The sequence below is a fragment of the Mobula hypostoma genome, chromosome 6 (assembly GCF_963921235.1).
Source record: "Mobula hypostoma chromosome 6, sMobHyp1.1, whole genome shotgun sequence".
Taxonomy (NCBI): Eukaryota; Metazoa; Chordata; class Chondrichthyes; order Myliobatiformes; family Myliobatidae; genus Mobula; species Mobula hypostoma.
The window spans coordinates 40,427,514-40,442,466 of record NC_086102.1 but is presented as its reverse complement, the minus strand read 5'-3'; the positions used below and the strand labels follow the sequence as shown (position 1 = coordinate 40,442,466).

The following is a 14,953-nucleotide window of genomic DNA, read 5'->3' as shown; positions in this document are numbered from 1 at the left end:
ACTAGATAGGGTGGATGTGGAGAAGATGTTTTCTTTGGTGGGGGTATCCAGAACTGGAGGGCACAGCCTCAAGATTGAGGGGTGACCCTTTAGAACAGTGGTAAGGAGGAATTTTTTTTTTAGCCAGAGAGTAGTAAATCTGTGGAATGCTGTGCTACAGACTGTAGTGGAGGCCAAGTCTGTGCATATATTTAGCTGGAAATTGATTGTTTCCTGATCGGTCAGGGCATCAAAGGACATGGCGAGAAGGCAGGTGTGTGGGGTTGAGTGGGATCTGGGGTCAGCCATGATGGAATGGCGGACCAGGCTCGATGGACTGAAAGGCCTAATTCTGCTCCTATGTCTTATGGTCAGGGCGTGATTGCATAAAAAGTATTCACTTGGATTCCAGAACAGGGTTCCTTCCAGCCAGAGAAATTAGTAGTTTTTCAACAAAGCCATTCCAGCAGAAGTCAAAAGTTTTATGTAGACAGAGACATGACACACAATTGATTTAAATTTAATACAAAATAAATTATACTATTAGTTAAGGCTATAGATATCAGATCGTGTGCAACTAAGCGACCCTCTACTATACAGTATAATGGCACATGCACAACTTCCTTTGAAGCTTTACTAACCTTGTCTGAATCTTCCACCTATCTCTGAGCTGGGTGACAGAACACATTCCTTTTTCTCACACGCAGCAGCTAGTGCAAATCTTCGTTTACTTTTCCATTCTTTTATGAATGTCTGGAAAAGAACTCGGCTACCCGCCACATCAATAATGGTGAACGCCTCTGCACTGCAGGGCCCGGGTGGGGATGCTAAATTGTCTTGAGACAGTTGAAGTAAAAACCCTTCGTCAATGAAAGAACCTTGAGCATCAGCACTACAATTTACCACATAACTACAGTCAACATGATGAGATGGAGAAATCTCTGTTTCTGCTTTTTCAAAAACAGGATTTTGAGTTAAGCAAACGGGGGTAATTTTAGTCAACGATTGCTTTTTACACTTTTCTTCTGATTTTTCATTTGTCACAGCAGTCAACCCCATTTTGATTTTTGGAGTCACAGGTTCATTGGGAGGTGTTGGAGGAACTTCATTCCGACTATCCGACCTGGATTCTGGTTGCTCATCCAATTCCAAAACCGGGGACTGGTTAAAAGCATCTAATTCCTTGTTGTGATTTAATGCCACTTGATTAAGGGTTTTCACTGTTTGATCCAACACCAGAGTATGCTGTTGGTCTGGAACATCAGAGCTTTCCGTTGCATGGTTCTGAATGCCATCAAATTTTGTATATGGTCCAAAACAGTGATCATTCTCCAGGTTTGTTTCTTCTCTGTTGGTTTGGTCATTTAAACCTGAAGCTCTCAGACCTAGGGAAGCTGGTGGTTGATTTAGTATATCTTTCATCCCTGAATTTAGCTCAAGTGAAGTGTCTGACCACATCCAGGTATTGCTATCCGGCATCTTATTTTCCCCCAGATGTGTAGGCAATTCCTTAATTAATATGCTTTGCTTTGGCTTGTTCTTTATCTGATCATTCGGCCATTTTTCATCTTGTAGTCTAACACAATCAGCAATATCAGAGGTACTCCCATCTAGATTAAGGACATGCAACTCCTTTGAGGTATTTGGGCTAAAATCTTTAAAGTCTGAGGGATTAAATGACAAATCATTCCAATGCAAATTTCCTTCAGGAGTTTGCATATCATTTTGATCTTGAATTCCATCTTCTTCAAACAGACTAAATGAAGTGTGCCTATCTGCTTTAGGTGTAAACTCTTGTCCAGGTAGAAATTCCAGTTCATTCATGTCATCATATGGGGTAGGTTCGATGAAACTATCAAACAGACTGTCACTCATGTTCAGTGTCTTCTCATTATCAGTCATAGAATGGCCAAGAAGTTCTTGAAAATTGAGTTTTACACTACTGGAACTTGTATTATTCTCTGCACCATTAACTATTTGAACAGCTTGGACAGCTTCTTCAGAAGATGGTGTCTTATAATCTAGTATGAAGTTCTCTAATTGAGTATCTATTAAAGATAAATCATTGGCTTTCAGTACAGGGTGAAATATTTGAGAGGATGGAGCTGGAACACTTTTGGGAGATACCACTACGGATTTCACCATGTTAGAAGACATCTTCTTTCCAGCTTTGGTGTTAGAATGTGTTAAATGTACAGTTTTCTGTCTTGCAACAGGCTTATTTTTTGCCATCTTATTTTCAGTTGGAATGTCACCATCAGACTGGTCTGTTTTTGCTTCAGTATTAACTAAGTGCTCATCTATTTCTGTTACATTTTGGACTTGCACTCTGCATTCAGCTTCTTGTGGGCATTTACATGGAGCCAACACTACGGCAGCACGTTCTATAATCCTTTCAATTTGCGAATCCAGTTGAAGACTCTCATCAAATCCCCCTGTCAGAGAATTCCGTTGAGATGACTTGAAGCCAACAACATTTGAATTGTCTGGTTTATTCTCATTAACAATGCATTCTCCATTCTTTAGATGACTTGAGTCATTCTCCAACTGTATTTGGTGCAAAGTTTGAACTGTATTTTCGGCAAAAGTCTTTTCTTCATGGTTTACATCATTACTTTTGTCCAGAACACAGTCCCTCACAATGATATTTCTTTCAACTATGTCACTCTGAACATGTTGTTTGACATTTGATTGATTCATGTAGGTTGCCCTACAATTCCCATCAACTACAGTACAAATATTTTCTTTGGAAAGGTGATATGGCAGCTGCTTGTTGGTAATTTCCCTATTGGAAACAAGGCTTTCTATATTCTTCTCACAAGTCATTTCAGATTTACCAGCAATGCATTCCAAAGGTTCAGCAAATGAAACTTCCATAGGTCCAAGATTCTTCCCAACTGACTCAATTTTTTGACCTGCAAGGGCAGCATCATCATGCTCCTGATTGCTCTCAGCATCCTCTTGCTCTTTAGAATTCAACAGCTGCTCGAGGTTCCATTCAATGCCCATTGAAGCCAAATCTTGTTGAAGATGACTCCTGGCCTCTTGTACAATCAACACTGCAGCTTCTTCCTCAGATAGGCCTTTCCTTCCAGTCGCCCATATACAACGTGTCTTCCTGCGCTCTTGAGCTTCATACTCTGTCTCATCCACTGCTCTCCTAGAACTGAGGAAAGATGAGATGTTTTATTGATTAACTTCTGCTCAAGCTTATAGTTTGTTTTTTAAGCAAAGGGCATTTATTTTGTTGGTAGCACGGGAAGAGGATTATTGCAAGTTTTATTTTTGAAATAACGAAAACTGATTCATAAGAATCCACTGAGGCAAGGGGAGAAAAAAACCAGAGGACATGGGTTAAGGGTGAGAGGGGAAAAGTTTAAAGGGAACATTAGGGGGGGTTTCTTCACACAGAGAGTGGTGGGAGTATGGAATGAGCTGCCAGACGAGGTGGTAAATGCGGGTTCTTTTTTAACATTTAAGAATAAATTGGACAGATACATGGATGGGAGGTGTATGGAGGGATATGGTCTGTGTGCAGGTCAGTGGGACTAGGCAGAAAATGGTTCAGCACAGCCAAGAAGGGCCAAAGGGCCTGTTTCTGTGCTGTAGTTTCTATGGTTTCTAATATTCTGTCTGTCGTACTTCGGCTGGGAGAAAACTTGTACATGTACCTTTGGAATTAAAACTTAAAGGTTATTATTTCAATTATTTATTTCAGTGAAGCTACTGGTTGTCAGTGAGTTCAGATAGGGAGAAGCAAGAATCTTAATCACTATGGGAAGTAGAATAACAGGAAGTGGAGCAACATGGCATTCAAACTGCTCGTCAATGTTCAGTGATTAGATTCATTCTTCAATAAAACATCACACTGTTCAAGTATGGCAGAAGCTGTAGGAAACAAAGACTACATTCTAGAAATATCAAACAACAAAAACTTCCAGAAATAAAACAAGAAAATGGAAATCAGGCCCATCTTCAAATTGTACAAAGGTAAAAAGAATCATTTTCAATTTTAACAAACTCAGTGTTACACTGATTCTCGTTTATAAATGTGATGATGAAAATTCATCATTTATAAAGTAGGGAAGTTTTGAAGTGAGAACCAATAAAAAGAATATTCTTAAAGTAGTCAGAGCTGATAGCACAAGTTTTCAGGAGCATGATTTACAAAAGACCAGTGTACAGGTACAGTGAGTAATTAGGAAAGCTGACAGATTGACATTGCTTTTTTGTTAGAGGAAATCAAAGTCAAAAGTAGGAAGGCTGTACTCCAGTTCGACAGGACATGTAGATTATTGCCAAGTCCAGGGACTGACTCAGTGCACTCAAACCAATGTTCTATCAAGTGTGGGTCTTTCCTCTGCAACTGGGGGGTACCAGATGGAAGGAGAGCAGGTGTGCACTGCAAAATACCACCAACGCCACCTCTACAAAACCCCCCAGATTCACTAGAAAGACATTAGCATCCTCTTGCAGCAGCACCGCCAGCACCATGAACTGAGCTACATTTGACCAGCCACATCACTCACACACACACCAGTCTCCCAAGAGAGGGGCTCTATTCCAAGCTCTGTCAAGCTTTCCTGATAAAATGTAACATCCCTACTGACTCCTGGAAACCACTGATACACAACAGTAGCTTAAAATGCAGAAGAGCATTCAGTATTGCTAATGGATTGATACTACCAATCACAGAGGCGCACTGCATAAGCAGCAGAAAGAGCAAACCACCTCACAAATCACCCACTCACCTGCCCTGTCTGCTGCAAGGACCATATTAGTCAGCCCAGAACTCACAAAGTCAAAGTGAAAGCAAGTCATCCTCAATCTCAGAGGAATGCCAAAAAAAATGATGATCAGGAGTTGGTCTCCTGTATTGGTCTCCTTATTTAAAGAAGAATGTAAACACCCTGAGCCAATAGGCTGGTCCTGGACTTATTTCCTGGCATAATTTACATATTACTATTTAACTATTTATGGTTTTATTACTATTTATTATTTATGGTGCAACTGTAACAAAAACCAATTTCCCCCAGGATCAATAAAGTATGACTATAACTATGTTGAATACAGCTTGTAGATTGCTTTTTTTAGATAGATAACTCAATGGATAGATTGTTTTAGAAAAATTGTACAGGCCAGGCTAGAGCTAGAACTCAGCACATTCTATCAAGTGATTATTGATTAAGAAGTGACATTGTTAGGTCTCTTAAGGATGGGAATGTGATAAAAGTTTTACATTAATAAATTGAACAAATATTTTTTAGGTAGAAATGTGAAGTAGAGAAATAGGAATAGTCACGATAATGTATTGATACAATGTCAATGCATGAAAAAATTGTAATGTTGCATCGTACATAATTCTCAAACCTACACAAAACCAATTCCTTGTGTGAGTTTTACAGATCAATTCATAGATCTTCAATCCTTAAAGTAACATTCAGTTCATTCCATACCTTTTAAATGGGACTGCATTTCTCAGCGCTGTTTCGACATCAGCAGGGTTCCCGTGCGCAAGCTCAGAAATGGTGCTAAATCCAGCATTATACAAAGCTCGTGCACGCTGGGCATTCAGCAAGGAAATCCGCACCAGATCACAGAGTTGTCGTTGAACACCAAAGCTAAGGCGGCTCTGAAACTGTGAGAGCAGCATTTCTATATTGTGCCAACCAAGCCTGTTGCTGAACACGGTTACCATGCCTGTATAAGGTAATGAGAGTCGTTAACATCTTAATGTTTTCAAAACAGCCTTAGAAAAAATAGCATGCCTCTATGAAGAAACTAATCTTGCATAGACAACATTGATTAATAATTAATATAGTCCTTCAAAGTAGCGCATCTTGTTTAAATTCAGTTGTTCTTAATCAATTTTTACACTTCACCTGCATAAGATGCTGCAGATTGCTGCAGGGACTGAAGCTGCCCTCGACTACAGTGGTATTTTTTCGCAACAATTCCAAGAGGAACTTCATTGATTAGGTCTAGTAACACAAGACTGGTAAAAAACCTGGAATAGTTGAAGAGATAAAAATTATTTATGCAGATTTACAGTAATTCAGATAAAGATTTAGAATTTTTACAAAGGACACCTCCTGAAATCCCGTATTATCATGGTCCAAGCACAGCACTGCATTTACTGTTACCACATATCATCTTACTCGGCTTCACGGTTTCAACATTCAGTTCAAATATATACAGATGTATTTTCTTTTTAAACAGCAGATGTAAGCTAAGCAACAGAATTGACTAACAGTTTCAATTGATGCCAATGGTCTCAAGAAACCTTAAATTCAAAAAACCAAGCCAATACTTGATATGTTGTGACACCTCCTAATTTATAGGCTTTAGTGAATAAACTTCAGTGTCCTATTGCAGAATACAGTTGTTACAATATTTCAAGAATTATGATTATAATAATACAGCACTTATTTTCAGACACTTTAAATCATGATGGCATTCTAATCTCTCTCATTCACAGTTCACACAGGCAATTTTCATCACCCCAGAATATTTCTACTCTGTTACTAATTCCAATGCTATTATTTATTAAAAGTATTAAAAACAAAAAAAAACGGTGCTGTCATAGGTAAGTGACCCCCTGAGCTTCACCATTCAATAAGCTCTTAGCTGATCCTATCTGGGCTGAACACCACTCTGTCACCCTCTCTCCATAGTTAATTACTCCTTTGTAGTTGAATTGATGATCAAACATTGCCTTCAATATATTCAAAGACTGTGGCCCCGCTGTTCTCTGATCTAGAGAATTCCAAAATTCTGAGCCCTCAGAAGATATTCCTCATATCTGAATAACTTGGGCAATCCCTTGTTCTGTAACTATGCCCCTTATTCTTAATCAATATCAATTCTTCATTATTGATACTTCATCAATCCACCTCAGAATTGTTTATGTTTCAATAAAATCACCTCTCTTTCTGCTATCCTCCCCGGACAACCTGTTATACCCTTGCACTATATTGTCTACCTACACTGCATCTTCTCTGTACACTTGATTCTGCTCCATTATTGTTTTACCTCAATACATTGTTGTAGATGAATGGATCTGTATGAATGGTATGCAAGACAGTTTTTCACTGTACCCCAGTACATGTAACAATAATAAACCAATTTATCTTTGCACTGTCTCCAAAGCAATCACACCTTGGTAACCAAAATTGTGTGATATATTCCATGTGGAATCACATAAGCAAAGTTTCAGCAAGTTTTATTAAAGCTCTACATTTCTTACACTAAAGGCCGATATTCTTTTAGCCCAATTTCTTGCTGCCACTACATGCTAACTCTTTATGCTTCATATTCACGGCCCCTCAGATTCCTGAGTGCCACCAATTTTGTAATCTCACACTATTTAAATAATAACTTGCATTTTCAATCATCATCCACATTTACCATATTATATTCCAGCTACCAATTTTTGCCTAGTCACTTATTTCAATAGCTTGGCAGGCTTTTTAAGCTCCTCAGTCTTCGCCTCATCTGCAAATTTAGCATTTTGATTTCTTCATCCAGGTTACTAATATACAGTTGAAGTCAGAAGTTTACATACACCTTAGTCAAATACATCTAAACTCATTTTTTCACAATTCCTGACATTTAATCCTAGAAAACATTCCCTGTCTTAGGTCAGTTAGGATCACTACTTTATTTTAAGAATGTGAAATGTCAGAATAATAGTAGAGAGAATGATTTATTTTAGCTTTTATTTCTTCCATCACTTTCCCAGTGGGTCAGAAGTTTACATACACTTTGTTAGTATTTGGTAGCATTGCCCTTAAATTGCTTAACTTGGGTCAAACGTTTTGGATAGTCTTCCACAAGTTTCTCACAGTAAGTTGCTGGAATTTTATTCCATTCCTCCAGACAGAACTGGTGTAACTGAGTCAGGTTTGTAGGCCTCCTTGCTCGCACATGCTTTTTCAGTTCTGCCCATATATTTTCTATCGGATTGAGGTCAGGGCTTTGTGATGGCCACTTCAATACCTTGACTTTGTTGTCCTTAAGCAATTTTAGGACTTAAGCAACTGAGTTTAAATGTATTTGGCCAAGGTGTATGTAAACTTCTGACTTCAACTATATATTACAAATAGCAGGTACTTTTCTCTATGCCATCACAGTAGTTACTGACTATCCAGACAAAGATGACTAATCTATCCCAAAACCTTGTTTTCTATTGGTAAGCTAATTACCTAATATTGTCAAAGGTTAACCCAAATATTAACCCACTCTTGTGCAGCAATGTTTTGCACGTGTACGTTAAATATCTGCTCAAAGGAGGCCTAAAAAGATGGGCTGTCTTGGGGTTACAGGACTGTGTGTGTGCATGGGTGCAAGGAGGAAAGGGGCTGGTTTAGCTGTTGTTATTTTGTTGCTTGTTGTGTTCTGTTTTGTTGTGTCCTGTGTTCTTCTGCCAAGCATTGTAGGTAAGCTGTTAGCACAAGAATGCATGGTGACACTTGCGGGTTGTCCCCAGCATACCCTTGTGTGTACTGGTTGTCGACGCAAATGACACATTTCACTGTATGTCTTGATGTACTTGTGATAAGTAAACTAGAATCTTGAAATCCAAGCACCTTATTTGTTACAAACTCAAAAAACCCTACTTTGAGACACAGGAGTCTGTTTGGGCACAGTAAGATGCTACAAACAGAAAGGAAGTAAACAGTAATCATCTATTCTTGTCACTAATTAAGGAAAAATATAAACTAATGCTATGGGATATTTAACACTGATCAAACATAGTTCAACTGACATAAAAATGTGAACAGGACATTTCATATTTTTCATCACTTTTCATTTTTAACAAACACCATCAAATATGTATATTTGCTTGTAGCTAGTAGCATAATATAGATAGAGTAATGGGTTTCTCAACAATTCTCAATTTATCCTCATACGTTAGGATTTCTTTTTATTTGTAAGATGGTAGTGGGGGAAAGAACCTTTTTCTGTAGTCCAACTGCATAACAAACATCTCCTCAGCCTTACATTTGAAATGAAAATTGACTTTCTCTGCAATTATAGGTATCAATTAATCATTTGCCAAACCAAATTCTCTGTTTACAGAATAATTCTAATTTCAGGAATCAAATAATGAAAATCAAGAAGATGGGAAATGGTTTAGTAGAAATAAAAAGGAAGCCATTATAGAACTAAGGTTACGTGTACTGATGCAAATTAGGAAAGCATAATACTTTCCAAATGGTTCTGAAAGGTTAACTTAATGTATACTTGACCCACACGTCTCTGAAGTGTCAATCCCTCATTTTTTCTTGTCTGAATCTGACAAATGGTTAGCAAGTGCTATAATCACATTAGTTGCTTCTATTAGAAGATGATTTGAACTTCCTTCAAAATTATAGTCCTACCATCAATATTCATATTAATCATGTCTTTTTAGTGAGATTTTTAATTCCTGAGATCAGGACATCTTTAATGTTTATTGCTCAAATCCAGTTGCCTGAAGGAATATTATTTTTTCTTGAATCATTGCAATCCAGAACTAGATTAAATTTCATGAATTCATACCTCAATTTCATGAATTCATATTTTACAGGGAGATTAAATAAAACAGTGATGAAACAAATAGATAAGTAAAAGTCAATACTTGATTAATACCTTTTGTGGATGGCCATTTGTCTGTGCTGCTTGCCAGTTTTTGGAATAAGTTTTCCTTTAATTGAACGGGCCAAGAATCCTTCTTCAATTCCCACCAACTCTGCTACTCTCTTCAATGAGGCAGACAAGTTCTCCCACAAGCAAAAGAACTGATACCAGTCAATGGTTACCCATTCTTCATAGACTGGTGTGATCTAAATTCAGCAGAGAAAGATAAAACTATGTCAGTAATTCATCAACTAAAAGCTTTCTATTAATAAAGTGCTTTATTTTAACTGATAAATAACAGCAGATATCATTTATCTATTTAGTCCGTAGATAAACAATTTGAATTACACCATCAGTCAAATCATGGTAATGCTCCTAAAGAACTTCTAGATCTGAAACAGAGTTACGAATTCAGAGAAGTGGCCTTAAACACACAAGGTAGGTCAACTGTAAAGTAACTACTGTACTGTGAGTGTATATTATATATATATGTGTGTGTGTGTGTGTGTGTGTGTCACACTCAGTAGCCACTTTATTAGGAACACCCATACACCTGCTGGTTAATACAAATATCTAATCAGCCAATTGTGTGGCAGTAAAAGCAGGCAAACATGGTCAAGACGTTCAGCTGTTCTTCATACCAAATATCAGAATGGGTTAATTAATCATTGACATATACTCAGTGACCACTTTATTAAGTACCTCCTGTACCTAATAAAGTGGCTACTGTGTGTATGTTCATGGTCTTCTGCTGCTGTAGCCCATCCACTTCAGTGTGTCGATGTGTTGTGATTTGGAATGGTTGTTGGTATCTGACAGGGTGGTTTGAGTATCTCAGAAACTGCTGATCTCCTGTGGTTTTCACGTACAACAGTCTCTAGAGTTTACAGAGAATGGTGCGATAAACAAAAAAACATCCAGTGAGTGGCAGTTCTGTGGGCAAAAGTGCCTTGTTAATGAGGGAGTCTGAGGAGAATGGCCAGATTGGTTCAAGCTGACAGGAAGGCAGCAGTAACTCAAATAACCACATATTACAACAGTGGTTTGCGGAAGAGCATCTCAGAGTCCCTACCCTAGAAATTACTAGGGCTACCCATAGCCCTCTATTTTTCTAAGCTCCATGTACCTATTAGATGATAATATCGTAACCGCCTCCACCACCATTGCCAGCAGCCCATTCCACACACTCACCACTCTCTGCGTAAAAAACTTACCCCTGACATCTCCTCTGTACCTACTCCCCAGCACCTTAAACCCGTGCCCTCTTGTGGCAGCTATTTCAGCCCTGGGAAAAAGCCTCTGCCTATCTACACAATCAATGCCTCTCATCATCTTATACACCTATCAAGTCACCTCTCATCCTCCGTCACTCCAAGGAGAAAAGTCCGAGTTCATTCAACCTGTTTTCATAAGGCATGCTCCCCAATCCAGGCAACATCCTTGTAAATCTACTCTGCACCCTTTCTATGGTTTCCACATCCTTCCTGTAGTGAGGCGACCAGAACTGAGCACAGTACTCCAAGTGGGGTCTGACCAGGGTCCTATATAGCTGCAATATTACCTCTCGGCTCCTAAATTCATTTCCACAATTGAAGGCCAATATACTGTATGACTTCTTAACCACAGAGTCAACCTGCACATCTGCTTTGAGCCTCCTATGGACTCGGACCCAAAGATCCCACTGATCCTCCACACTGCCAAGAGTCTTACCATTAATACTATATTCTGCCATCATCTCTGACCTACCACAATGAACCACTTCACACTTTTCTGGGTTGAACTCCATCTGCCACTTCTCAGCCCAGTTTTGCATCCTATCAATGTCCCACTGTAACCTCTGACAGCCCTCCACACTATCCACAATACCCCCAACCTTTGTGTCGTCAGCAAACTTACTAACCCATCCCTTCACTTCCTCATCCAGGTCATTTATAAAAATCACGAAGAGTAAGGGGCCCAGAACAGATCCGAGGCACACCACTGGTCACCGGCCTCCATGTAGAATATGACCCATCTACAACCACTCTTTGCCTTCTGTGGGCAAGCCAGTTCTGGATCCACAAAGCAATGACCCCTTGGATCCCATGCCTCACTTTCTCAATTAGCCTTGCATGGGGAACCTGATCAAATGCCTTGCTGAAATCCATATACACTACATCTACTGCTCTTCCTTCATCAATGTGTTTAGTCACATCCTCAAAAAATTCAATCAGGCTCGTAAGGCACAACCTGCCCTTGACAAAGCCATGCTGACTATTCCTAATCATATTATACCTCTCCAAATGTTCATAAATCCTGCCTCTCAGGATCTTCTCCATTAATTAATTAATCTGATTCCGATTCTCTGTTGCTGAGCGGTCAGTCCTCAGCCTTTACATATAAAATAGCATAGATATTATGCACAGCATTTCCAAGGAATAGCATAAAAAATAACATACGGTATATAAAGATCTCCTCAGAGGATTCTGCAGTTTCAGATTAAAAGCCATTCACCTGAAACATGAATACCATTCATCTGTCTTCAGAGAAGTTGCACAAGTTGCTGAGTATTTGCAACAACATTGCAGTATATTGAGTTTGCATTTAAAATATCACAAGCCGAAAGTCTGCAGCTCACTTTGTTGATGGAACTCAGCCTTTAGCAGAAAATGTATTGTGGTTTACATGGTTTAACTGTCTTGATAGCTCACCCTCCTCTTTTAAAGATAAACATATCTTCCCAGGATAAAGCTTTGGTCTCATATTAAAATGGAAATACAGACCCGGATCAGAGAAAAACTCAGAGCAAAGGTGGTGTCCCCGAGGATTCCCTAGGAAGCTGCAATAGGAAATTAATGTACTTCTTTATACTTTCTTTATTGTCGCCAAACAATTGACACTAGAACGTACAATCATCGTAGCGATATTTGATTCTGTGCTTCTCGCTCCCTGGATTACAAATCGATAGTAAATATTAAAAATTTAAATTATAAATCATAAATAAAAAATAGAAAAATGGAAAGTAAGGTAGTGCAAAAAAACTAGATGCAGGTCCGGATATTTGGAGGGTACGGCCCAAATCCAGGCCAGGATCCGCTCAGCAGTCTTATCACAGTTTGGAAAGAAGCTGTTCCCAAATCTGGCCGTACGAAGTTGAAATAAAGCAGAAGAACCATGGAAATAACAGATGAAAAAAATGAGTTATTGTAGGTTCCACCCAAGCTGCAGGACAATGAGCCCAAAATAAGAGAAGCTCAAAACAGAATGCAAAATAGTGAAAACAATTAGTTTAATGGGACTTGGAGGTGAAATGCAGAAAAGGTTTCTCCAACAATCTTGACTTCCAGTAAGATGGCAGCATGTTCAATTGCAGCAGCTTCTACAGAGTCAACCAAACATGCTATTGCCCTTTTTAAACATTTTTTTTACTATTACAAGACCCTGCCTGACATTAAGAACCGCAGGTCTACCCCATCAGCAAGTTGCTCATTGACAGAGTAAGTGAAGGAACTGGATTTGGTGCAGATCATGCTGTCTACATCAGAGGCATCGGTGCACAAAGGTGTGCAGTCTAACAGTAAGTGATCGTTTAAGTGGCTTTCCTTGTGATTTCAAGACCCTGTTGACATTGTTAATGTGGAATGCTGCAAGTCCAATTCACTGATTTACTGGTGGACAGCAGGGGAGCCGCAAGGCCTCGGCCGTAGCGAGGACTAGGCCTCAAGCCACAGCGGTACCTGTTTACAACCGCCCAGAAGAAAGGTTTCAGTCAGTGTGCTCCACCAATGGCTGAAGTTGGTGCTGCCCCCTAGTGTTCACTCCGCAGAAGACAAGCTGTATTGTGTTCGACTGCAGATTTCTGCAACATTCGCAGACTCAGGGTCTTGGACTATATTTGTTTGTGTGACTATTTTACTGATATCTCGTATGTACTTGCTATTTTATATGTGCTGTACATGTTTTGTGCTGTGTGACTGTTGGTATTATGGTTTGCACCTTGGCCCCGGAGTAACACTGTTTCGTTTGGCTGTATTCATGGGATTTCTTGTATGGTTGAATGACAATTAAATTTGAACTATGAACAATGTGAAGACACAGAAGACTGCAGACACTAGAATCTGGAGCAACACAAAAAGTGCAAAAGAACTCATCAGGTCAGGCAGCATCTATAGAGCTCAGACAGTCAATGTTTCAAGTCAAGATGCTCCAAACGTTGACTCTCCATTTCCATCCATAGATCCTTCCATCCTAGTCCACTGAGTTTCCCCAACAATGTATCCACATTTGGGCCCACGAAGACATTACCAAAGGCGCAGATGCCAGGATATGTGCAAAATCTGCAAGACTGAACGCAGTAATTAATTTTCATGAATTCTGATCCACAGATTTCAGAATGAGTTACACACCTCACAATCTGAATTCACCCACTTAAACACAGAATTTTAACATCGTAAACCAGGGAGTCATTTATGTCTCCCATCTTGCTGTGAAACGGAGACAGCTCTTTCTCGCTCATTAGTGAGAGAGTCTGTGGTATGTCGAATACCAGGTGAACAAGTAGTCTTTGAGGTACTGCAAGTCTGTGTTTATGCTGCACACTTGAGTGCTCGGTGGTGGGTGCCGATGCTTTTTTTGCTGGTGGGGAGAGGATTGTTGCTTTGCTGTTGCTTACACGCGGGAGGGAGGGGAGCTGGTGGGGAGGACTTTGAGGTTCTAAGATTTAACTGTCATTCGTTCTTTGGGGGCATTCCTCTGTTTTTTTGTGGATGGTTGTGAAGAAAAAGCATTTCAGTATGTATATTGTGTACATTTCTCTGACATTAAATGTACCTTTGAAACCTTAAAACACATGATTCTAGAGCAGTATTGCACTACACTTCAATCTGGAAAGTGGTTAAGGCACAAATTGTCCAAGTAGAGATACTTCAGTCTGATTAGCTGAAGGAAATGTTGATGCTAGTTGTTCTAACAATTTTCATAAATACTGGGCAGATGCTGAGAAAGAAGCTATATCAGAGCAATGTCTGCCAACAGTCCCACAGAAACCTGTGAGCAATTCCAATGAGTTGAGTGCCATCATTATTGCCAATATTATCCTACCCAATGTTTCTTTTCAAAAATTGGATAACACAGCACTACTCGGTGCACTCCCAACAGTAATATAACAGCAGTTTCAAAAATATATTGCCTATTTCTCAAATATAATTTTAGTCAAGACTATAGCACCTGAATTTGCTGTTGCAAAAGGAAATGTGCTGTTCAAAGCAGACCAGTTACAAATTGGAAATGTGGCTGCAAGTTCCCACATGGTAGGAGATGCCTGCAGCCCACAGCAGCCAGCAAATCCATCCTACCGGTCTTGCAAACTCTTTTA

The 14,953-nt window shown here is 39.4% G+C and overlaps 1 protein-coding gene across 2 annotated transcripts in view; it reads right to left on the bottom strand.

Moving 5' to 3' along the window:
- The window catches only part of polq (polymerase (DNA directed), theta), a 103,388-nt gene that overhangs the window by 35,246 nt on the left and 53,189 nt on the right, over nt 1-14,953 (bottom strand). For both annotated transcript variants that reach the window (XM_063050639.1, XM_063050640.1), the window contains exons 15-18: nt 9,613-9,806; nt 5,862-5,986; nt 5,436-5,679; nt 621-3,145 (exon numbers count right to left, since the gene is read on the bottom strand). In XM_063050639.1, the coding sequence (XP_062906709.1) occupies nt 621-3,145; nt 5,436-5,679; nt 5,862-5,986; nt 9,613-9,806 (3,088 nt within the window). The remainder of the gene's footprint in view (nt 1-620; nt 3,146-5,435; nt 5,680-5,861; nt 5,987-9,612; nt 9,807-14,953) is intronic.